The sequence below is a fragment of the Clupea harengus genome, chromosome 10, assembly GCF_900700415.2.
Source record: "Clupea harengus chromosome 10, Ch_v2.0.2, whole genome shotgun sequence".
In the NCBI taxonomy this organism is placed as follows: Eukaryota; Metazoa; Chordata; class Actinopteri; order Clupeiformes; family Clupeidae; genus Clupea; species Clupea harengus.
In genome coordinates, this window is record NC_045161.1 from 24863767 (window position 1) to 24889649 (window position 25883).

A 25883-nucleotide genomic window follows, 5' to 3' on the forward strand; every position below is an offset into this window, starting at 1 on the left:
CAGTGTTTTTGTGTATGCTTCAGTATGATAAACAATGGTAGGGAAATATCAAGGTCACCACCTTGTTTATGTTCTGCATCCCTGGCAGCTAAACAAATGAGTCTGATGCCACCTGAAGCCAAAGCTGCCGGGGGAGGAGTGTAAGACCGGTTCCTGCATTGGAAGCTTCAAAGGCCACACCCTTGCACCAACTAACTTTTACTTCACGGGTGTCCTGGAAAAGAGGTTGGTGGTATTTGACTGACAAAGGTGATAGGAAAGGAAAGCAATTTGGAAATATACTCACAGTGCAACTCATTATGGAATTTGGGGTATCTCAGTCATCTTTAAAACAAAGGGGTGAGTGCATCAGGCACACGCAGGGGCGGAGTGGAAGGTAAAACAAGCCTCAACAGAGGTCTTCCTGGACTTTAGATTCCTTCATTGCCTGTCACCAGCATTCTCTCCATGCGTCAGACAACAGGAACCAGTTCAGAGACACTTTTCCTCACCTTCAGGGAGAAGAGCATTTCATGAAACAGACAATGAGCTGGACACAACTGAGAGACAACCTGGTGTCAGTCTCTGTCCATTGGCTGGATTTACTCTGGATACCCTGTTCCCTGGTGGGTTTCCCCAGTCACCTTGATGAGTAGCTGCCACTTCCTGGCAATGACACCAAGGTGGTTTATAGCCCTACTGCTGGGACTAGTCCGACAGGGCTCATCTCAAGGTATGGTTTTATACAACACATACAATATAAATATGGAACGGGAAATAATAATGCATGTTTGACAATGTATGGTTTTATACAACACATACAATATAAATATGGAACGGGAAATAATAATGCATGTTTGACAACGTATGGTTTAATACAACACATACAACATAAATATGGAATGGGAAATAATAATGCATGTTTGACAATGTATGGTTTAATACAACACATACAATATGAATATGGAAAGGGAAATAATAATGCATGTTTGACAATCTATGGTTTTATACAACACAAACAATATAAATATGCAACTGAAAATAAATTGCAGATGACGACTGCACTGTTGGAGTAATTGGAGAGTCTGCAGTCTTGCCATGCACTTATGACGGAAGACGTAACCTTCCCTCCTCCAACATCTCGGTGCAGTGGAGGAGCGAGACAGAGGAGATGTTCAGAAGGACGTGGAGTCAGGGACTGGATGACACAACGAACATGCCCGACTCGAACATGCCCGACTCCAGTAGGGCCAGAATGTCCACCCTCGCTCCGCAGACTCGCGACTTCTCTATGACGCTGTCTGACATTGTACCCCCTGACTCTAAAAACTACAGCCTCCACGTCTCATTCGATGGCGAAGAGACAAGCTCAGTGCTGTGTACAACATGTCTCAGGGTAGGAGGTAAGCCAAAGGGAGATTCATTTGTGTACTTTCTATATAAACTCCTCAGAAAAACTCCTCGGAAACGTTATTTCGGTCGATTATTCCTCCCCTTTAATAATGTCAATTGGTATTGTATTTTATATCGTTGGAAAGCCTGATTAGTCACCTTTACAACGAGGTACAACTTGCATTCGTGCATTCATGGAATGAGCAACACAGCTAACCGTGTGGGTAGCGGCCCAAAAAAATGTGCCAAAATCCCCTGCAATATTCTTCTGTTGGTATTCACTCTCGTTTTGAGCTGCAAGTGCTAGCAGGTGTATGCCAGTCACAGGTGTGTCATAAGGCTGCCAGGAAGCCTGCAATGACTGCCCTTCACCGTCAGGCCCGTTTGCGCTGGTGTCGACAGCACCGACAGTGGAACCTAAGAATGTGGGGCAACTTCATGTTCAGTGATGAATCAAGGTTCTGTCTGCGGAAGCTGGATGGCAGGATCAAAGTATGGAGACGGCGTGGAGAACGCTATGCAGATTGCTGCATAGATCGCGTGACACCTTTAAATGGGGGCAGTGTCATGGTGTGGGGCGCTATCTCTGTCACAGGCAAAACAGAACTTGTCATCATTGAAGGCAATCTCAATGCAGTGATATATCGGAATGAGATTCTGGAGCCAGTGGCGATCCCACATCCCCAGAATCTGAGACCTAACTCCATCCTCCAGGATGACAACGCTCGCCCCCACAGAGGCAGGATCATCACAGAGTACCTCCAGAATTTGGGAGTGGAGAGGATGGAATGGCCTGTCGTGAGTTCAGACCCCAACCCAATTGAATACTTGTGGGATCAGCTTGGCCAGAGTGACCAACGCATCCATGTTGGCTGACTTGATACAAATCCTGGTTGAGGAATGGGATGCCATCCCACAGCAGTGTGTGACCAGGCTGGTGAAATGTAAAATGTGTAAAATGAATAAAGTGTAAAAATGGGTTGTGTTGATATGTGTTGATTTTTCCGTATTACTGTGGGAGAGTGCAATCATCCAATCCATCAAGCAGCTCAAAACGAGAGTGAATACCAACAGAAGAATATTGCAGGGGATTTTGGCACATTTTCTTGGGCCGCTACCCACACGGTTAGCTGTGTTGCTCATTCCACAAATGTACGATCCTTACAAGTTGTACCTCGTTGTAAAGGTGACTAATCAGGCTTTCCAACGATATAAAATACAATACCAATTGGTATTATTAAAGGGAAGAAATAATCGACCGAAATAACGTTTCCGTACTTTTTTTGAGGAGTTTATAAATAACATATGTATAGAAAGTATATATGTATGAGTATATATATGAGTATTTATAAGTATACATGATTTATATAGAACTTTTTACCAACAGGAAATACAAAGTGCCTTACAGTTAGAAGTTTTTACCAGTTTAGACATGAGGCATACAATGAAGTGCAGGACGTTCAGAAGTAAAACGATAAAACAGTAAAAGAAGTAAATAAAAAAGAAAGAGAGTTATTGCTGTGTGATTTCAGCTAATGTTGGAGATGTTGTTCTGTACTCCCTACAGCCCATTTCAGTTTTCCAGTTATACAGAGGGATGGACCAAGCCTGGAGGATGAACCAAGCCTGGAGGATGGACCAAGCCTGGAGAGCGAAACACGGTTTGTCTGCCACACTCGAGGTGGCTATCCCCAACCCACCCTTCACTGGCTCATCAACGCCACAGACAGCCCCGCCTTGGGTGCAGTAAGGACGTATTCAGAGCCTCTCCCAGACTCTGAGCTCTACAACATAACTAGCATCCTGACTGTTAGCATCGCCAAGCACACCCCTGTGGCCTGTGCTGTTGAGAATCACGTACTCAACGAGACCTTTAGCACAACAAATTGTGAGTGACAAGTTGGATGACATGCAAACATTTGATACACCTTGTTTGTTTACAGGTCTTTATGAAAATCTAAGCCTGAGTTGCCCAATTTCAAGGCGTGAGGTTTTTTGCATGCTTGCGTGAGACAGGCAGACATACTATGACAGATGCTTATAATGCAAATGATGCTTGCGTGCTTGTGTCTGATGTGCTTGGACGTGGACAAAAAGGTTGCCTGTCAGTATGGAAATATACACATGCAAAGCAGTCTGTTTTTAAATGCTGTCACATTATACTGTTCTGGTGATCTCTTGCATCTGTGAACTGTGCACACTCTGTGGAACATTGAAGAAACATACAGGTGTGAGGCCCCAGAGGCCGATTCATTGATTTAAATCAGATTCACAATTGATTCAGATTCACTTTTGATTCAGATTAATGTTTCCCCTTCAAGGGCCCGAGGAGGACCAGTTCAGTCCGGTGGTGGCTCGGGCCTCAGAGGCCATGTGGTTCTTCAGCACAGTGCTGATCGTGATCGTGGGCCTTCTGGTGGCTTTGGGAACCATCTTCCAGGTCAAGTGGGACCGCGAGAGAAGGAGGCCCCGTCTACATAGAGGTACAGCTCATGACCACCTCTACATGCTCATAGTCATGTTCAGAATGCTTTCGTGTAGTTCCACTGACAGCATTGTTACACATAATTGCATATGACCATTTCCTGTTTTGAAGATTTCTGTTTAACTCTATGGTGTAAATCCTGTCTTGGGGATCTGAGCACATCCTATTTTTTGCCTATTGGAACCACCACAATAAGAGCTACGTTAGGCTAGGCTGTGGTCAATAGTGTCAAGAATACAGCATCAAGTGCAGGTTATTCAAGCTACTGTATCCCAGTATCATTTACTGGATGTGTGTTTTCCAGAAGACTCTGACAGTGAAGACACAGATATTATTACTGTGGACCTGGAACATCTGGAGCATCTGGACTCCCTGCCTGAGACTGATGTGTGATGACTAACCAGGACTCGTCTTTTGTGTGAAGTACTGTATGTGTTGAGATATCCATCCTGAGATGGCTGGAATTGTGTCAAAGAAGGAGTAGTAATTATGAAATTGTTCAAATTACTTAAGTTTCCTGTAAAAGCTCCAGACATTTCTAGAATGTCTGTCAAAGAGAGACCTTGGACATGCACTTGGCAATATGTCAATAACACGATTGTCATATTGAACATGAAAAGTCTACACAACAGTAGATCTAAGGGTTTGTCTGCATGTTTTCCATCTCTCTCTGCTCTTCATACTCGACTCAACTTATCCATGGCACTCTTGGCATGCATTCTATTCAGAGAGCAACAATCAAGAGCATTGTAATGACACTGACTTTGATCAGGTGTGCTGGGACCAGCGATAGATGGGAGACATGCATGCAAAGGATCACTGAGAGCAGGATTGAGGACCCCTGGTCAGACTTAATCACTGAATGGCCGCTAGATGGAGCTGATGAAAGCTTGTGCTGGCTTCCCACTGCCTACGCACAACCCTCTGGAGGGTTACGAGTCACCAGTAGAGTGAGGAATGGTGTTCGGCTGGATTGGGAGGTGAGGTGGTGTTCTGGGTGTCTTTAAGACCTGCCCGAGGGTGCAGTACGAGGCTCAGACAAAAGCACCAGGGCAGCATGCCACGATTTCACCAAACCTCTCCTGTTCAAAAACATGCCATGCCATTCCTCAGTAATTGGACCCTCCCAAGCGTAAGCAGAGCAACAACTCTGAATAAGCACAATAGATCATTGGTTTGTTGTATAAAGAATAGGCGAGGAACAATTATCAGCTGAACTACAAAAAGAAGAATGCCGTAAAACATCGAACAGTTGACTACAGTAAATCCACACTTTAATTCATTGCATGAACATGGCTCAGTCACATCCTCTCGAAGGGTAACACATCAAATAATTTCAGAATCAAGCATAGAATTTAAAAACCCTTTTGACTTTCAGGTCTGCAGAATCATGGTTCATAGGGTTCTTAAGTTCTCCTTTACGATCATCAAAACATGTTTTTATCAAACAATGCCCAGGGATCACTGATATTACCCCTGATTAGCACCAACTCTGTTACTTTTCTCTTGCTAAAAGAGACACCACCACACTACTGTACACTGTTTCAAAACAAAGTTAATTATGTACTCATCATTAAAGGCACTATCATCCATTTCATTCCACATGATTCGTGTCTTGACATTTAACTGTTCCTTTAATTACACTGCCTGAAATTGACTGAATCGCGTGCCATCAGGTACCACAATCGATCCAGTCTTTTAAGGTGCACGTTAGCAATAACTCCATATGGGGATGATGGCTGATTGTTGGGGTGGGATTCTTCAGCCATCTTGAACAGTGCTTACGCTGTACAAATCAGTCCGTCTCTGTGCTGTGATGGGGATCTGCTGACGGATATCAGCCAGGTACTGGAGATCTGACAAAGACAGAGAAAGACCAAGAGAATAAGAGATGCACTGGCTATCCAACTTGCCCTATATACAGGCCATGCAATTTATACTCATGATCCATTAACACCATATATATATATACACTGTATATATATATATATACACTCACACTGTTGGTTGCTACTAGTGTGTTTGTATTAGAATTAGCAACCATTTTTATTACTCAGAGTATTATGTAGATCACATTGAAGATGTGTGAGTTTTGCGTCTGTAAATAACCCTTTGATCAGTGTGGGTCTCTACAAGATGCTGACGGTTTTGAAGAGGCTCACCAATATCAGCATAAACAACTTCTTCCTTGGCTCCAGCCTTTGTAATCACTTCTCCCCTGTCAAGGAAAGAAAAAAAGTGACCTTCCAGCACACAGTCTCTACTGCACTCCCAGCTGTATCTGCCTTCTGTGCTAAAATTGAAACATAAATCTAGGGCCCATATACACACACAGACACGCGTGCACACACACACAGACAAACACATACACATGAAATATCCATGGCATAAATATTTCAGTTGGGAGTGCATGACAAGTGAGGCATGATTCTATTGGAACAAATGCTTAGAAGGATTACACAAATAACAAGTATGGCAACGTTAACAGGCTTTTCTGCATATCAGATCTGCAGCTCTTGTGACACACAACCACTGATTAACCACTGCTGACCAGGGATTGACGACAGTGCTGTGACCCCAGGCCACGTATGAGGCGGTGTCATCTCTGGCTGGGGAGGCAGTGGCCACATACACCTGGTTATCCACTGCCCTGGCAACACAAGAGTGGAAAAAAACGATGACTATGTAGGGAAAAAGAAATCAGTCACGTATTAACATTACTGTGGAATGATTGAACAACTCACCTCCCTCTCTGCAGCAGTTCCCAATGGGCCGGCCCAGTTGTCATGTTAAAAGCCCCAGGGTATACCAACAGCTGACAACCTGGTGTGAGGAGTAACAAAGTTGAAACACAAAATGTGTCTTGACAATAATAATGATGATATTCATCATTATCGTCGTCATCATTATTATTATTTAGCCCAAATTCTCCTGACCTTCTTTAGCGTAGATCTGAGCAAGCTCTGCAAAGCGGATGTCATAGCAGATTCCAACACCAACCTTACAGAATGCTGGAGACAGTCACACAGAGGAGAAAAAAACGTTCAGTTGATCTCAGTTCACTAGACCTCACTGTGCAAATGCAAATGTAAGTCTGGAGACTCACGTGTGTCAAACATAGACAAACTACTGCCAGGGCTGAGGGTCTCTGACTCCTGGAAACGTATCTTCCCTGGAACATCAATGTCGAAAAGATGAATCTGCAGAATGAATTACACAGAGACGAGTCGTCACTTCTCAAACTGTACTGGTCAGTACCAACACTGACCATAGAGACATCCGGGACATTAGAGGGAGCACTCTTCACTGTGATACTAAGAGGCATCACCTTTCTGTGTTTCACCAGCAGGCTTCCGTCAGGGCCGAAGACGGAGCAAGTGTTGTACAGCTTCCCCTGATCTTCCTCAGGAATAGATCCTTGTGATAAACACACATGCTCATTCAATGTACAATGTACATATTACGTTGTACCACGACTTGAATTCATGGGTATTACGAAGCATCTGCTTCTGTAGACAACCACCATGTCGGTTTTCCTACCTCCAACAAGGAAAATCTCATTCTCCTTGGCTGCTTCTGACAGAACCTGTGACGATTCACCTGGGATCTTCTCAGCATACTCCGGGAAGAAACCGGTCCCATAAGGAGAGTTAAAACACTCCTATAAATGAAACTAGAATGAGTCCAAACTTAATTCTAATGGTCTTGCAACCATTCACATGTCTTAGTCAATAGACTACAAGCATACAACTAAGATGACCAATCGCAGCACTTACAGGTAAAACCACCACCTTTGCCCCTTGACCTGATGCTTCTTGGATCAGCCTCTTTGCTCGACTCAGGTTGTCTGTCTTGACCTTTGACACATGCAGCTGCACAACCGCTAAGCGAAACTCTGTTCAAAAGTGCAAACATGTGCATACAAAAATAAGACAGTAGGCCTATAACATAACATGGCAGCTGAAGACTGACACAAGGGACTGCATGCTGTCAGGAAAAATCGAAATATTGATTTGCAAATTATGATGCTGTTTTTCTCGAATGAAGTCTACTAATTTCAGATATCGAAATATGTCTAAATGATAACGTTAGCCATTTCAATTGTTTGCAAAGACACTAGTACTTTTTGTAGAATACTGGTTGTGTTCTGCCGCACAAATAGAAAGTTACACTGATCAACAGAATGTCATGTCAAGCAAGCAGTGTTTTCATTTCACTTACTCGACATCGCTTTTGTTATTCCAGCCATGAATCCAACTGTCTAGTTTAGGTTGCTCGAAAGGACAAACGAGGGCTCTTATAAGCATTTCATATTAAAGGACCCTACCGGTTAATGTGCTTTCAAGACACGTCTCAAGCCATGCAGCAATACAGAGGAACTATTATTTTGACGAAACAGTGACAAATACACCGGAAACCTCTCCCTCCCTCAATCTGATTATGTTCACGAACGTCACTGCGGCGCAGATTTGGGTTTAAGTATGACCATGGCTCGTTGTCATAAACAACCAATACATTAAGATCCTTAAAGTCCATTTACATTCGTTTTAATTTGCCCACATTTTTCATGACTCCATATTGAATTGTTCTTCAGTGACTAGCCCTTGTAGGTATACTAATAACAAACCAGGGTTCCAGAGGAATACATGATTGACTGCCACAGAAGTTGGGAGTTGAGTTGAAAATTTATTAAAAGTGGTTACAAAAAATAACAGCATAAGGTGCGTCGAACAGAAAACCAATGCAGGAAGTAGTTTTACACGACGGAGCTTATTTGCCAAGCTCCATTTGAAAATGTTTCGAAAAAACCTTCTTTCTTTTTTTACCAAATCTTGGAAGGGTGAGGAGGCCAAATCAATTTTCTATAGCAATTTCATCCTCTATTTTTCACAGCCTTTTGCGTAGCGTGAGAAAACTGAAAAAAAAAAAAAAAAACATTTTGGTCAACATTTATAAGAGCAGCAAACAGGTTCCGGGGTGAAAAGGAATAGAAAGATAATTGTAAAGTTCAAGTTAACATTCTCAGTTTCACAGAATGTGCTTTTCTTGTCAGAGTGATTTATGGCAAAATTCTCATTCCAAAGGCAATTTGCATTTTTCTCCGGTCACATTTTATACAGGTTTTTATTTCCATGGTTACCAGACTGCCAGCGGTGAAAGATGAACCGATGTGAAAGTAGTTGGGAAATGGTGTCAGGAATCCACTTACGAAAAGGTTTATAAATATGACAGGAAACATGTCCTCCAGCTGAGTCTCGTTTACATAATAATCGATCAACCACTGTTTGCCTAACTCAGTCAACAGTACTTTTTTAAACACGCCATCTTTCAGAACCTTGGCCTCCTTTCATGAGGACAGCCAGGCAGTTTTACAGTATATACAATATATATATATATTTACCAATATACTTTCTCAAATCATTCCACTTCCTATTGTATTTAAGGCTATTTGCAGGAGCAGAACATGGAGGGTGGGTATCAAACATAGTTTACATGAAATAAATGGAGAGTGTTCAAACAAGACATTAGAGAGTTTATGAGATTGAATATTTGAGTGTACACCAAGTCCAAGAGGGAGTGCCATCCTATGTGTACCGTCCCCAAGACCCTCTAGAAGCCTACCTGTTCCTATGTATACCGTCCCGAGACCCTCTAGAAGGCTACCTGGTCCATTCAATTTAAATGGGAGACGTCAGCATTCCACCATCAACCAACCCTCAATTGAAATCACACTTTCAACACTGGCCAAATAAATACACATCCAGCTTTGAACAAATACAATGTCATGCAGCACATTGTGCTATCTTTCTGATATGGCTACAGAAGTGTCGAATACATCCGGGAAGGGAATACTGATGATGTCCTTGATTGAACTGGACTTCTCTTGATGTTGGGAGACATTTCTCTGTTAACAAAAGGGGTTTGGGGGTGGGCATCAATCTACCAGTGGTGAGTTGGTTAAGGCTAATGAAAGGTGTTCAGGGATCTTCACCACTGCAATTCATATGCCCACATACTGAACGCCAATTTAGTGGCCAGGTAAAGCTGAAAGGAGGGCCAAAACAAAACAAAAACGCCTGCGTCAGTTCAGCTTGTTTTCTGTTATAATTGGTCATATACAGAGGAGAGGAGCCTTGTCCCCCCCCCCCCCCACAGCCCTGCTGTCCAACAGTTCCTGTCTGTCCAGCACCCCAAGGGAGGGGTGAGGTGGGGGCCGGGGCCGGGGGGGTTAATAATCAACTCTGCTGGGTTTGCACAGTCCTGGAGAGGAGTCAGAGAGAGACACACACACAAACACACAATGAGTAAGCGCCCCTTGGCCAAGGTGGTTTGTCCTATTGCAGTTCCCCTGCATGGCCAGCAGAGGTCGCTGCTGCCTCTTCTGCTGCTGTGTGTGTGGCCTCTACGAGCTCTCCAAGGCATCCAACACCTTCATGATCTGCTGCTTGATGGCCTTGGTGGCATCCCCAGCATTGGGTATCAGATACCTGTTGGGCAACACAGAGCCTGTCAATCACAACACCCAAGCGCTAACAGCAAGAGCTACATGTTCACTTTTTCATCTACTATGTCAAACTGTTCATATTTACACGCACATATGCTTATACCACACATGTTTTATTTATACATACATGCATAAATATTTAAATGTGTGTAGAGCTATTTTGTAAAATATGCTTTGCATGTACTGTTTGTTCACATTCACTGGTCTGGGATGGAGGTTTAAGTTTAAAAAAAGAACGTGGGTTATTCAGAGACACGAACAAAGCACCTGCACTGCAGAGATGACATTTACACGTTACTTTGGAAAGTCAAACAACAAAATGATTGTGCTGCCTACATGAAGCATTTGGAGTCTGGTTTCAAAAGTCATAAGAGGTTTGATGTCAGATCAAGGCGTCGTCAGCCAACCGTAGTGGCTTTGTAATGCTTCATCATGCCAGGTTTGGAAATTCAAAAGGAGTGCGTCTCTCGATTTAGTAACTGGCATGTGGAGCTACTTATTATAGTAACATTGGAACATTATAATATACTTTCAGATTTACTACTTATTATAGTAAGGTTGGAACATTATACTTTACTTTCAGATTTATTATAGTAAGTTTGGAACCCACTTGCGCATAGACAAATAAAAATCCAACCCTGATAGTACAACACAGGAATTTCTTTCTGTTTGTTTAACTAGCAATTCATGCCGATTTTTCTTTATACTGTGGGATACTGAAGGAATACACAATTTATTCTGACCCTGACAACTATATCTCAGCCAATCAGGAACACGCATAGCACTTGACCCAATCCCTTCCCAGATAATTAAATTCAATTCATGACACCCCCTAACACCCAAATAGATATCTATGGAGGATGCTCTGATCACACTGAACAGATATGGAGTCTGGAAACCCCACGGTTACTGGGCTCAGTGAATGTCAGTATCTGAAGAGCAGAGAGACAGGTGGTCAGTGTTGTACCTGAACGCGTTCATTGAACGAAAGTTCATGAACTCGTTCATAATTTTGGTGAACGTGAACTGAACATACTGTATTACTGCCTGATGAACGATACTGTACAATTTGTGAACTATGAACTGAACTAGTTCATGTAGAAAGTGAACTTTCCCAACACTGCAGGTGGTCTTAGGGGTTTGTGTTTGTACCTCTCTACGGCCACAATGTCCACCCCTGCGGAGTTATTGTTGCCGAACTTAAACGTGATGAGTTCCGGATGCTTCTTCTTGGAGGTGATCTTCACCACCGAGCTCAGAGCCTGCCTGGACTGGATGTAGGCGAAGCCTTTGCGCGAGGCGATTTCCCTCAGGCAGTACATGTGCGTGGCGGTGATGAGCAGGTGACTGGGGGAAACACAAGTGGTGATTTAGAGGTTTGACTGCAGGCTGTGCAGAGAAACACACCAGGTGCCACGTTTCATTTCGACACAAGCCGGTGGTGAGCCGGTGCTCCATGCGTGCAGGATAAGATAAGCGTTCTGATGCATTTGGACTCTCGTCAGAGCAGAATCAATGTACGGAAATCCGATGAAGCAACTGTAGCATAGGAGTTCATCAGTTTTAGGCAGAAACTGGGCACATTCTTGGTCAACATTACTGAGGAACATTATTGATCAAACATTATTATCTTGCACAGGTGTGGAGGAGAACCCCCCTCCCCCCCAAAAAACAAACAAACATTGCTACTATCAACTGGTCTTTATTCTCTCCACGGAAATAGACCTGTGTGACCCAACAGGCTGCTCAGTGTGCCGTGAGCCTTAGACATGCCTGTAACCTCACCTAGAGAACATGTGGCCCCCGGGTTAACATTACAGAGGAACATTAGACATGTCTGTAGAATCACCTAGAGAACATGTGGCCCCCGGGTTAACATTACAGAGGAACATTGTTCTAAAACCAAAACAACAGCTGGTCTTTCCTCCATGGACACTGACCAGTGCGGTATTTGAGCCAGTGGCCAATGCATCATGGGCCTCAGAGGTGTTCGAGAGCCTCACCTGGGGAACATGTGGCCCGTCTCCTTCACCTCGTTACACGGCACATGGTGCTTCACGTCGGGCTTGTTGATCCACGTCTGGATGTTCACGACCTCCTTGCGGTCATCGTCTGACATCGACGAGCTGTCAATCTCATCTGGGGACAGAATCAAAGACGGTGAGAGAGAGAGTGGCAGAGGTCATCTGATGGCCAAAAACCAAACCATTCTACTGTTTCTGGTAATGTTGATTAAACCAATTTTACAGCATGGCACATCCATGATAATCCATGGATAATCTAACTTGCAGTGCTTACAGTCTTCCATTCCCCTCAGCTCCGTTGTGCAAAGGGTTTTTCTAAACAACAGCATATAAATGTATGTAAACAACGAGCAGGTGTTCACCTGTGTCATACTCCTCCTCATCGCCGATACTGAACACTGGTTTGACTCCTCTGTATGGCTTTCCCACCCGGTCACTACTGCTCACATGTCTGTGGGAAACACAAAATCACTTAAATGAGCAGGACACACACACACACACACACACACACACACACACACACACACACACACACACACACACACACACACACACACACACACACACACACTTTTTATCTCTCTCACACATTCACACCGCATTGGTTGTTCCACAGTGACACGTAGTTCAGCGACAGAGTGGCCGCTCCTCTAAGGTTAGCTTCTCTAGGGTGAGAGATGGTGAGTCTATGTTACTGGGGGGGGGGGGGGAGAGTGGATAGACAGATCAGGCAAATGAGATAAAGACACAGGAGCTGACAGCCACAGCTATGGACACCGGTCAGTGGAAAACACTCACTGACCATCACTGGTCGTAACCAGAGACGAATAAGGGAATGTAGTAGTGTCCTAGGCTTGGCCATCATCTCTGTTGTACACAGGGAGAAGACAGAAAGAAGTAAACAGTGTTGCTTTGGCATGTGCTGTGTAGAGATGAGATCCCAACTGGATAGGATGACTGAGATGAACAAGGGAAATAGCTACCTTGACGGACAAGAGTGCAGAGTATGGTGTTAGTGCACACAGCAACCAAAGACAAGGACAAGTGCAGCATGAGCCTGCTGAGTGACCCCCAGGTTTCATTCGGTCTCCAGAGACGCCGTGACATTAGTGGTGAGTGCATGCATGTGCTGGGGTCTTGGTGTACTGCGATGCTGGGGTTAGTGTGCTCCAGTGTGCGCTGGTACGCTGCTGAGGTTCTCGGTTCTCGGTTCTGCCCGGCTTGGGATGCCTTAAGCCGATAGAGCCAACCCAGGCAATGCCCGCTCAGGGAATGCCAACCTGGGCAGAACCAACCGGGGGCGATGCCAACGCAGGGAACAATGCCACCGGACGGTACCGGAGCAGCGGTAGCAGCAGCACTGAGAGCGGCAGAGCGACAGATGGATTGATGGACACCGTGGAGGGTCTTACCGATCGGGAATCCCCTTCTCTGGCCAGGGCAGAGTGAAAGACATTCTAGTGTGGGATCACAGGGCACAAGCCATGGGGAGGAAGAAGGAGGGCGTTTGATCAACCAGAATTTAAAAAATGTATTAAAAACAAAGATTGCTGATTAAAGCTTTACACAATGAGATGTACCAATAGACCTCTCTAACACAGTCATGTCATCACCTGATTTGGACCACAAACCATGACAAACCGATCTGCCCAAGGTATGAAGGGGTTAGATTGTGTTTTTTTTTATTATTATTATATATATATATATATATATACATATATATATATATATATACATATATATATATACACCGGTATATATTTTTTTTTAAGTAAGGTAGACTGCTGTGAAAATGTTCCAAGTTGCAAGAAATGTTGATATTTGGGTTGCCTGGCCCTAGTCAACAGATGGGATAGATTTGTTTGCGACTCCATTTCAGGTCATGGGATGACTACATTTAAGAGGTCTATCCATCCAACTGAGACATGTTAAAGGCACACACAAAAAGTAAATCTGATTTTAAATAAAAAAAAGAGGCTGATGACAGGAGGAAGAGCACACGAGTGTGAGGACGGACAGGGGACATGGGACATGGCATCTACGCCAGGAGAGGAGGCCGAGCTCACCTGTCCACAGGTGTGGCAGTGTTCTCAATGAAGCTGATCATCTTCTCCTTCACATTCACCGACTTGGATTTGAATGCAAAGGTCATCTTGTTGACCAGGGACTTGACCCCTTTGCCATCAGCTGTGCTATTCAGGCCATCACTCTGCGGGGACAAAGTGGCACTGATGAAGGAGCGATAGAACACTAAACAGGGCTGTCACGCTCCATTAACCATTATGCACTTCTATAAAGGGGGAGTATGAGGGGTTTGAGGACTTGAATAGTTTAATAATAGAATTAATGAATAATGAATAAGTAGAATTTAGTGACAAACTGAAGTGCTTCACAGACATAAACCATTTTTTTATGAATCTGTAGAAGGGAGTTAAATAACCCATACATCTACATGTCTAAGCCCACAGGCCCCCTGTTCTGATGAGAGGTAGTGGGTGTGAACCCCCCCAACTCCTGTCGTCCAGCTGAGCTACTCACATCTGGGGAGCAGAGGCTGTTGTGGGAGCCGGAGGTGCTGACTATCCAGTGGACGTACACGTTGTCAGGCCCTTCCACGTTCATGTCTGCCAGGTGCTGCTGCAGAGCTGCCAGACCAACAAAAACACACCATTATGCAACCAGCTTCACTCAGTCAAGGTGGACATAGCTGCTGACGGTGGAGGTGTTTACTTACCCATGAAGCCTCCTTTGGCAATGCTGACATACTCTTTGTTTTTCTGTGAAAAAAAAAAAACCTTAGTGAATGGTGAAAATGTAGAAGTTAATATTTTGAGGTTATAATATTTCTAATGGTCAAAATAAGATTCAGTTCTGTTTTTAAAAAGGCATATACTTAAAAAAAAAAGACATAGACTTAAAAAAAAAAAAAAAAAAGACTCATTGTCAGCGCACAGTACAGTGGAAAGAGGAACAAAGGTTTGGCTGGATAATCAGCCTCAGTTCATGTGATGCAATTGAAAGGGCTGAGGTGCAGCGGCGGACTGAGAGGATGTCTGACCTGTAGGAAGTGGGCCAGCACCATGTTCATGTACATGTCCTCCTCCTCGCGCCCGCTGCCCATGAAGCACAGGTGCTCCCCGCTGGCGATGGAGCCCGACTCCAGGGACTGCTTCTGCGCCTCCAGCAGGGACTTCACCGACAGGGCAAACTCCGACGGGTTCTGCAGCATCTACACACACACACACACACACACACACACACACGCAGTATAGGTTCACTTTACGAGAAACAACAGCTGGCACTTCACAGACAGTGCACAGACAGTGCACAGACAGTGCAAAGTCAGCACTGATTCAGCAGCACCTGGTACCATGGTACAGACATAACCCCATCACCCACTGATCACATACAGGCAGTATAGAGGCCAATTCAAACTCGACATTGGAAATGACATGGCCCTTGTGTAAGTACTGTTACATTACAAGGAGTAACAACATACCAATTTTGTAAGTACATAAAACTACGGTGTGAGTTACTTAATATTAACTAACTAGTATTAAAAAAAAAACAGTTACGTTTGTTTAAAAACTGTGAAACTGTAAAACCTTGCCTCCTGATTTTGAAAATGCCCATTTTAGGCTTAGAGAACAAAAGAATTCAGGTCACTTTCATTCCAGTGCACATGAGCAACGGTGACTTCTGAGTTACGGAGGGATCCTAACTCTTACCAGGTCAGAGTCGAGATGGAACGCTGTGGAGAGGTGGCCTGCATTATACTGTTCCGCAGGGCGGCAGTCCACCACGAAGAAGCGCACTCCCTCCTGAGAGACACACACACAACATTTATTAAAAAAATGTCACTGATGCTAGCATCAGTATGTTTGTAGGAGCATTTTTTTGTCCCTTTAAAAAATCATCCATTTAATAAACTCTAGTAGCAGCATGTTTGTAGGCCTCTGTGTATTTACTCTGAAATCTGGGTCTATGGGGAGCTGTATTTATAGAGGAGAGACCACAGGCAGCACTGTTGTGTTTGTAAGCAGTAAGCCTCCGTGAGTAGTATATTTCTGGGCCTCTATAAGTGTATAAAGGACCCTTGGACCACTATGTTTGTACTCCTGTGTATGAGTTTAACAGACTCTGGATGTTTGTGTGGAGACTGAGCTGTTTTGGTGCTGTTGTGTTTAAAGGCAGGAAGGTCCAGGAGACCCACCGTCTGGAGCTGGTTGGCCTGGTTGGCCTGGAGGATCTCGGGCACAGACACCGGAAGACACAGCGCCTGGCTCAGGTCCATGTCCTCCTCCCTCAGCGCCACCAGACTGCTGCCAAAGAGGTTCTGGTTCTCCTACACACACGGGAAGACAAACCCAACAGAACCAAGCAGTTAGAGGAGAACTCTGCAGTGGACTAAAAGGCTACAGTAATGAGGCTTGACTGGATGGCCTACTGTACCTTTCTGAATGACAGCGGAGTCCTGCTGTGGTAATACTGCGCCAGGGAGAACAGATCCTCCAGGTCCTCCGCCTCAAGGAGACCCGGGGAGTCCTCCAGCATTTCTGGTGTGAATACAAACACCCCGCGTCAGAGCAGGAAACTAGGGCCCACTGAGAGCAGTGTGCACTGAGAGCAGTGTGCACTGAGAGCAGTATGCACTGAGAGCAGTACGCACAGAGAGCAGTACGCACCGAGACTAGTATGCACCGAGACTAGTATGCACTGAGAGCAGTATGCACTGAGAGCAGTACGCACCGAGACTAGTATGCACTGAGAGCAGTACGCACTGAGAGCAGTACGCACTGAGAGCAGTACACACTGAGAGCAGTACACACTGAGAGCAGTACGCACCGAGACTAGTATGCACCGAGACTAGTATGCACTGAGAGCAGTACGCACCGAGACTAGTATGCACCGAGACTAGTACGCACTGAGAGCAGTACGCACTGAGAGCAGTACACACTGAGAGCAGTACACACTGAGAGCAGTACACACTGAGAGCAGTATACACTGAGAGCAGTACACACTGAGAGCAGTATACAAAAAACAGGATCAAAGAACTTACTAATGATCTCCTCTTTGCTGTCCCCTTCATGTCCAAGAATGCCGTCTCTGGGGGCGGGAGAAACAGATGGTGATTGGAAACATAAATCCACTCCCCCGAGATCTGTGGTAAGGGTTTTAAAGAAGGGGGAATTCTCGGGACACTCACTTGGCGTTAACGAGGATGATGAGCATGAGGAAGAAGATGAGAAAGGGGTCGGCCTGCTGGAAGTAGATGTCCCACATGGCCTGGGTGACGTCAGGAAGGCAGTGACTGGAGAAGAGGCTACCCAGCTGCAGAGCAGTCAGACGCACACAACAACAAACACTAACTCACCTGACATTTACTAACATTCATCAACTTATGACGACAATATATAACCAGTAAACCACATCAGTATAAGAACTACTCCAACGGTGCTTAAATAGTCAAAATAAAAGACAGTAGGTCAAAGAAAATGATTTCTGGATCTTCATTAAGAAAAAAGAGAAACAGATCAATTGGAATTTAATCGCAGAGTTTAAAGCAATCTGCCATAATTGCTCCCTGGTAACTGAACCAACAGTCTTGGTTGTTGTTGACACCTGACTTGACCCCACTCGGAATCACATCACCATCGGGGACCAGCTCCCAGAACAAGATCCCATGTGACACCTGCAGGTACACTAAGCAGGAGGTGATCCCATGTGACACCTGCAGGTACACTAAGCAGGAGGTGATCCCATGTGACACCTGCAGGTACATTTAGCAGGAGGTGCTGAGGTCTTACCCAGCTGATGGCGTAGGAGTCTGGTGTGATCTTCTTGGTGTCTAGGAAGGAGCAGAGCTCTGGCTCGTGGTACTGCAGCAGTAGTCGGTACAGGTGGAAAGGCCGACCCTTTGGCACACAGTCTCTGCAGGGCAACAACAGCTCAGAGTCAGGATTCATCTTACGACATGCAGGCACAACCACAGGGAGATACAGCGAAGAAAACTGGGATTATTTATGGTATTACTTGGCCTGTCAGGAAGAGGAAACTAAATTTGTGGCTGGAACAAAAGCATATCCGTTTCAGACACATACTAATGCTTAAATAACCATTTTTTACATACCGTAATTTCCGGACTATTGAGCGCACCTGAATATAAGCCTCACCCACTGAATTTTTTAAATATAATTATTTTTAACATAAATAAGCCGCACATGTCTATAAGCCGCAGGTGCCTACCGGTACATTGAAACAAATGAACTTTACACAGGCTAAAATGAATATCAAAAGTAATACAATAGTGATGCATATTATTAGTTTAGCCAGTTACGATAAGTGCACTGTTGCTTTAAGAGAGCACAGTTGCAAGAGTCAATCAGAAGCTAGAACGTTAGATTGAAGACAGTGAGATAGAAGAAAGACGCTAAGTTTGAAACCAATGAGCTAAAGAACTTGAAAAGACTGGATTTGTATTGTTGTAAACTGTTTTGAGTTGTCTGTCTACGCCGGTAGACTGTGGTTATTTTGACATTAGTTAAGTTATTGAGATACTGAGAAATCGCGTGGAGCTAAGCATCCATGCGGCTGCATCCATGCTAGCATCCTAGCTCCACAAAGCCACCGTATACAGTCACAGGTATCATAATCCATAAATTAGCCGCGTCGTTGTTTAAGCCGCGAGGTTCAAAGCGTGGGAAAAAAGTAGCGGCTTATAGTCCGGAAATTACGGTATACTAAATATTAAATATACCGACAGATATTTTGGAGGACCTACAGTTTTTTTTTTTTTTTAAGAACTATATTTAGAAACCAAATACACTAAAGGAAATTCTCTTATCTTCTCTTCACTACACATTTAGGCTCATTCCATTATTCAATACAATTTTATGTATTTAGCACCAAAACAAAGAAGATCTCAAGGCGCTTTACAGAGCCCAGCACTATTTCACACACGGGAGAGCCTGCCGATTGAAGGTGCCTAAAAACTGCCCAGCACCTCAGTTCACTCTGGGAACCTGATCTTCCAGTGAGGTAGTGTTGGAGGCAGGAGAGTTAGTACAAATGGAAAGCCAGTAGGGGTGACCGCGTCTGTGTGTACAAGAGGCCCCTACATGGGACAGTACAAGCATTGTGTGTCTGTGTCTCTCTGTGTGTCTGTGTCTCTCTGTGTGTCTGTGTCTCTCTGTGTGTCTGTGTCTCTCTGTGTGTCTGTGTCTCTCTGTGTGTCTGTGTCTCTCTGTGTGTCTGTGTCTCTCTGTGTGTCTGTGTCTCTCTGTGTGTCTGTGTCTCTCTGTGTGTTGCCCTACCGTGGGATGTATTTATTCATGGCTGCGTAGAAGCAGTTGTAGAGGTCGCTGCGGGGCAGCTGCAGGCCCAGGAGTGGTTTGAGCAGGTGTGGCCAGCTCAGGTCCGGCGTGAAGGTGACGTTGCGAGACTTGCAGTAGAAGGTGATGACGGCCTCCACGTCAGACACCAGGTCCCTGGTCTCCTCTTCGGGAAGCCCAAGCTGATCTGTGTACACACGGGCAGGGATCAGTACTTGGACCTGGCAGATTTCAAACCTGCTTATCACAACTTGTGGTTCAGAATCCAAAGTCCTCAGTTCATTTTCAAGGGATGGGGGTGGTAAACTAATATCAATTCTGGAAATCGTCCCAGCTGATGTATAAAATGTTCAGCACCACTTCTGGGGAAGTCATATGATTTTGTACAAACAAACCTAATTAGGGCAAGATCTGACCACATATGTAGGGCTAGAGATTTTAGGAGTAATGTGTCAACCATAAAACTGAAATTGGGATTTGCATCATTCATTTATGTGACATCCATAATTAGTTTGGGTCCCACCCGCTGTTATTACTCTGATATCCATCTGATGTAATTGTAAATGTATTAAATGTTATTTTAGGGGTAATGTGCTACAGATGAATACTAAATTGCCCTTGGTGACCTCAACCATAAAACTAAAATTGGGATTTGCATCATTAATTTATGATATTATTACTCTGATCCATTTGATGTAATTGTAAATGTATTAAATGTTATGTGATGCAATTTTAATTTGCCATACGAAAGCTTGAGCTTCACATTCAAATTACAAGCAACATGATGTTGATATCAAAATCTGCATAACTTCATCTCAAACAGTCAGAACTAGATCAGGCAGTGCGTGATGGGAGCGGACTGCTCACGCAGACAGTGGGCAGGCTGTGCGTGATGGGAGCGGACTGCTAAACCAGAGTGGGCAGGCTGTGCGTGATGGGAGTGGACTGCTCACGCAGACAGTGGGCAGGCTGTGGAGAAGCCAGAGGCCCCACCTATGCTGTCTGTTTGTCCGTCTATCGGTCTCCTCTGATGAGAGGAATGTGCTTACTGGACCAAAAAAAAATAAAACACCACCCTCCCTCTGCTTGTCTCTCTCCCTTGCTTCAGGACTGGTTAACAACACTGCAGTGTGTGTGTGCGTGCGTGCGTGCGTGCGTGCGTGTGTGTGTGTGTGCGGGGGGCCGGGGGGGGTACAGAATGCATAGTCATCTACACTTGATATCTTTGCACACCAATAACACCAACCTCCTGGACTGTTAAACTGCTGAAATAAGACCCACTAGTGCGGCAACCGAGTTTACCGACCAGCAACCGAAAAAAAAAACATAGCAATTATAGTAAAACGCTACTGGTTCTTATAGCTAATTGTAAGCATCTAATGGGTTTTATTTACAGAAAGAACAAAACAATGAAAAAATGTGTTTGTGAGTTTTGCTCTTCAAACAGCCACCATGCAACCCACAAGCACTTGTGTGCCGGGATTTGAGGTTGAATTTTCAAGTCAAAAACAAAAACTACTAGCACCCACAACTAAGAGTAAAGCATTCCATGGGCTATTTATGCGTTCCGTAAAACAATGGCAGAAAACAAGGACGCATAAAGAGGAAAGGGGTGGAAGGGTCTAGTCACCGATGAGCTGCTGACTGCGGTTGTGAATGAGCGTCTGTTCTGGCAGGTCCAGGGCCCCATCCCACGAGGACAGGCTGTCTCCCTTTCCGGCCACGTTCAGAGCGATCTGCCAACGGGAGAGGGGAAGAGAAGGGGCATGGTGGAGAGAGTGCCAACCAGAGAGAGAGAGAGAGAGAGAGAGAGAGAGAGAGAGAGAGAGAGAGAGAGAGAGAGAGAGAGAGAGAGAGACAGAAAGTGAGAGACAGAGAAAGAAACAGAGAAGGAGAAGCCGAGAGAGACGGAAAGAAAGGTAGAAGCAGACAGGGATAGAGACAGAGATAGGTAGGGAGAGATTGAGTGAGTGGAACAGTGAGTAAGAGAGGAGAGAGAGAGAGAGAGACACACACAGAAAGAGGGCGAGTTAGAGGAAGTGAGAAGAGATGCTTGAATTGGACAGCTTTACGTTAAAGGGAAGCAAGACACACTCTGAGCAGACGTGAGCCAATCCAGCCTCTCCATGTCACTCCACATGATCAAACCCGACCTGGCGGGCTCTACTCTAATGAGCCTGCGATCAATACCAGAGCTCTATACGCTCCTCTGGGAGCGGTAGGGATCGATGGCTGCAAGGCAGCAGGTTCCACACAGATCCTCTTCCTCTGCAAGCTCACACACACACAGAAGAAGCCCTGTTCTCGCGCCGGACACGCACAAACACACACACAGACACAGACAACCCTATGCACACGCAGAGATTTTATAAATATTCTGCCTGCTTCATCTCATGCACTCAGATCACACTTTCATGAATATTTCACATGCCATTCACAGACTGCCTGCACAGAACAAACACACACACGGATGCAGAGGTTTTTCCTTCCCAGGCTTCATCTTTCGGGTTTTTCCCGTACCTTCCATAGCTTGGCCCTCTCTGCAGGGGGCAGGTCTTGGGCCTGAATGAGGCCCCCGTCAGACTCCAGGTCACAGGCCGAAGAGTCCAGAGCCTCGGACAGGTCCTGGTCCCTGGAAGAGGAGAAGATGCAAAGTTTATACACACACACACACACACAGTGAACTAACACTGAAAGCTCATAAACCAAATGTATGTCTTGCCCACTAGTAAAAACTGGGTCAAATGCCTTTAGCAAGTCTTGATACCGGATGGTGAGGTCCAGCACAAAGTTTTGTAAGGAGAGTACACATTCACCGTGCACGAAACGTGAACTAACCCTGAATGCTCAAACACTGAAAGTGAAAGCAATGCCCACTGGTTAAAACTGGTTAAAACAGAGATATGAACCTTGATCTGTGATTGATGATCATAAACTTTGTGTCATAGACAGGGGACAGTTTATCCAACATATCCTGACATACAGCAATAAAAAAACTAAATGAATGTCTGGACTTTGGTTTAATCAATGGCTCATTCAATGCGATTCAATTGTATTTGTATAGTGCCAAAACAATAAAAGTCTCAAGGCGCTTTTCAGAGCCCTAATGCCGATAAGTTCAGACCCCACAATGCTTATACCACATCCAAGTGTATCCGCCGGAGCCAGTGTGAATAAAACATGAACTAACTCTGAGTGCTCGTAAACTAAATGAATGCACTGGTCATTGATTACACCTGCTGTCAGTGGCCAAGGCAGGCCGGCCAAGACAACGCAAATCTCACACAGTGTCTGTCAGGGAGAGATGGGGGGGGGGGGGGGGGATCAGTCTTATGGCCGTCACATAATGGCTTACTGACAGCTCCTCTGGGCAACCATAATAGGCTCTGTAAGCCGTGTTGACGAGCAGCGAGTGCCAGAGTTGAGTCGTCTGGGTGGGAGGCGGGTGGACGGCACAGTGGGGCTCAGCATCGTCCGAGGAGCTACGGGGACGGGGCAAGACTGAGAGAGCCCTGTCGTTGGCGTGGCAGCCAAGCCGCTTGACCCTGGGAGCGCTCAGGAAGCTAAGCTGTCAAAGCGTGCAGCAGGAAGTCCGAGCGGAGAGCACTGCTCGCAGTAAGGGGGCGCTAGGTGAGTCGGCCACCCCGCAGCGGCAGAGAGTGAGGGTCATGCCGATATGTTATGCCGATATGTTATGCGCACTCCCACTGGAAAGGTGTCTAGACTGCTGTTAATTTTAGGTCAGGCTACAATTGGTGTCCCTCTGAGCCACATATAGAAAAAGACAAACAAATCATGATGTATTGATTACCTATAGCAACTATTTTTAAGCGCTCTACAAAGACGGATGAGGTGACATGGGAGGAGAGAACTTATTTCTCTAGGTCAACACAGGAAGAGGAACCAGTCCTAGATTTCTGTGATTGCAACACAATAAGCAGATTTATTAGAAACACAGTTATGTTGTGTTGCGTTCACTACAAATAATGCTTCATATGTTTAACAGGTTTATCTTAAAACAACATGGAAGAGACAAAGACACCAAATACTGAGATTGCCCTTAATGAAATTAAACAGTACGAATAGTTTGGCCGGTAAATGGTACTTGCTAGCAGAAAAGACAGGCCCCTGACAGGGTGATGCATGAAGGCAATAAATGAGTCAGTGATTGAGTCAGAATGGCGGAGTGGAGCACTGGAAAGCTGCAGAGTTACTGAGCTGATGGCCTCTTACTAAAGCAGCAGTAAGGCATTTTGGTAAAAAAAAAAAACTAGTAATCCGACCGCTGCAAAGGCACACAAAAGCCTTATAAAACACACCAACGACAGCAAAGTTGGCACTGATAAAAGGCTTGCTAGCATGCTAACTCATGTCTTTTGGAAAATAGTTAGTGGTGTTGTGTTTTTTTTTTTTAACAGTTGTGCTCGGTGGTCCGAACCCGGAGCATCATGCTGAGCATCATAGTGCTTAGCTTAGGCAGCTAGTCGGAACGACAGTTGTGTAACCATATGACCACATGCCATGAAAACTAACCTGAAAGATCATACCAGTAGTAGTTACTTATAAAAACATGCTTCAAAAAGTGGCAAACAGTTGCATACATTAGCATAACTAACGTTAAAAATGGTCAAGCCTTAGCCTGGAGGTGTGTGTGTGTGTGTGTGTGTGTGTGTGTGTGTGTGTCTTTCCGTGCAGTATTTGCTCCCAGTCCAGCCTGTGATCTATTCGTGCAGGTTAAAATGTCACCTGCAGGTGCGTGTTCTGACATGAGCAGGCTTGCCGTGCGCTGGCTGCAGCTGTATCGAGTGACTGTGTGCCGCTCGGACTCGTGTGCTCCGTAACCCGAGACAGATCTGATGCGCTGACAGCAGAGCAGATGCGCTGAGCAGGGCTTCTCTGAGCGTGCTCAGTAACACGGGCCTGGCAGAGGAAGCCCCTGCGCTCTCAGTGTATGGGGACGGGAAGGGGGGAGGCAGGCACAGAGATGGAAGTTGCACTTGTGTTCCAAATATGCCTCCAGCCTGCGACGCTCACCCATCTGCCACTGAACAAAAAGCAAACAAGTCCTCTTCTCACAAAAGCATGACAGCAGATCACTCTCTCGCTCTCTCACTCTCTTTGTGCACACAATCTCCCTTCAATGTATCTTCATCAGACAGCAGCTGGTGCTGAAACGGACCTGGTCCAGGTCTGGGCCTGATTCGTTCCACAGTCGGCTACAATCTATGCTCCCTCTTGTTAGTCCACAGTGAAATAATCAACAATAAGCAGACAACCTTAAACTTACCAAATCTACAGCCCAATCTAAGGAAGATTTCCCTACAAACTACAAACCTCTCTCACACACACACACACACACACACACACACGTCCCGCTGCTGTCTTCCATTTTTAAGGAGTGTGTCTACATTCCATGCAGGGGAAATAATAGCTAGGCCAAATGTCTGTGCATTGTCTGCAAGCAGCATTCCAAGTGTGCCTTCCAAACAATAACTACAAAGATGACACAATGCGCCTGTCTCACATCGTAAATACACTACATATTTGCTTGGGTGGAGTGGTCATATCACGTGAGAAGGACATCCTTTATCACAAGGTTGCATCATTTGCTTATATATATATATATAAGTACGATATACGATTGTCAACCAATAACACTGTCCAGACTTTTTGCATTTAGTTGAGCGCTTGTCGCGAAGTGAGTGATTCCGAGATAACTACATTTGCACAACGCTACACAGTCATTGTTCCCTGGTCAAGCACCTCGTCAATTCAACAGTACTGAAGTTCTGGCTGATTGATTCTACGTGCATGCTGATAATTCCCACGTAAAGTTAACTCTAACCTAACGATATCCTTGTGCCCGACAAGATTCGGCAATAAACTTTTCTGTAAGAAAGATCTTCGTGACGATTTGCTTTTTGCCTTAATTTATACAATAAATGTTAAAAAATAATTCTGAGACAAACCGACATTCCAGGAACTCTGGCTCTAACAACAGATTGAGCAAATGAAAATCACAGACATAAGATAGCGAAGTCACATGAATCGGAGGACACATCTGCCGAGCTGTATTCAGGCTGAACAAATAGATGCGTTAAGTAAATTGAGATTATAAAAGGTAAGGGTGGCTAGTGATAGCCAAAAACAGCTGACCTGTTAGTATT

The 25883-nt window shown here is 45.0% G+C and overlaps 3 protein-coding genes across 3 annotated transcripts in view; 1 reads left to right on the forward strand and 2 right to left on the reverse strand.

Moving 5' to 3' along the window:
* Positions 1-188: 188 nt before the first annotated feature.
* Positions 189-5458, forward strand: LOC105895007 (ICOS ligand-like). Its single transcript, XM_031574543.2, has 5 exons — positions 189-712; positions 1032-1382; positions 2939-3259; positions 3693-3854; positions 4161-5458. Exons 1-5 carry the CDS (start codon positions 628-630, stop codon positions 4247-4249), a joined length of 1008 nt encoding a protein of 335 aa, XP_031430403.1. The 5' UTR covers positions 189-627; the 3' UTR covers positions 4250-5458.
* On the reverse strand, positions 5104-8235 carry nit2 (nitrilase family, member 2). The gene is made up of 10 exons (XM_031574544.2): positions 8078-8235; positions 7633-7751; positions 7397-7517; positions 7185-7273; positions 6963-7056; positions 6793-6867; positions 6601-6679; positions 6408-6506; positions 6019-6074; positions 5104-5712 (listed from the first exon to the last, which is right to left on the reverse strand). The coding sequence occupies exons 1-10, from the start codon at positions 8103-8105 to the stop codon at positions 5618-5620; spliced, it is 855 nt and encodes a 284-aa protein (XP_031430404.1). The 5' UTR covers positions 8106-8235; the 3' UTR covers positions 5104-5617.
* A 287-nt stretch (positions 8236-8522) lies between these two features.
* tbc1d23 (TBC1 domain family, member 23) overlaps positions 8523-25883 on the reverse strand; it is a 19558-nt gene continuing 2197 nt past the window's right edge. Inside the window, exons 2-21 of the mRNA XM_042709001.1 lie at positions 25686-25707; positions 24463-24737; positions 22237-22348; positions 21347-21452; positions 19699-19903; positions 18193-18316; positions 17592-17716; positions 17445-17491; positions 16838-16941; positions 16599-16730; positions 16114-16206; positions 15444-15614; positions 15120-15162; positions 14924-15030; positions 14452-14594; positions 13798-13842; positions 12748-12836; positions 12365-12500; positions 11514-11708; positions 8523-10344 (exon numbers count right to left, since the gene is read on the reverse strand). Coding sequence (XP_042564935.1) covers positions 10260-10344; positions 11514-11708; positions 12365-12500; positions 12748-12836; positions 13798-13842; positions 14452-14594; positions 14924-15030; positions 15120-15162; positions 15444-15614; positions 16114-16206; positions 16599-16730; positions 16838-16941; positions 17445-17491; positions 17592-17716; positions 18193-18316; positions 19699-19903; positions 21347-21452; positions 22237-22348; positions 24463-24737; positions 25686-25707 — 2359 coding nt within the window. The 3' untranslated portion in view covers positions 8523-10259. The remainder of the gene's footprint in view (positions 10345-11513; positions 11709-12364; positions 12501-12747; positions 12837-13797; positions 13843-14451; positions 14595-14923; positions 15031-15119; positions 15163-15443; positions 15615-16113; positions 16207-16598; positions 16731-16837; positions 16942-17444; positions 17492-17591; positions 17717-18192; positions 18317-19698; positions 19904-21346; positions 21453-22236; positions 22349-24462; positions 24738-25685; positions 25708-25883) is intronic.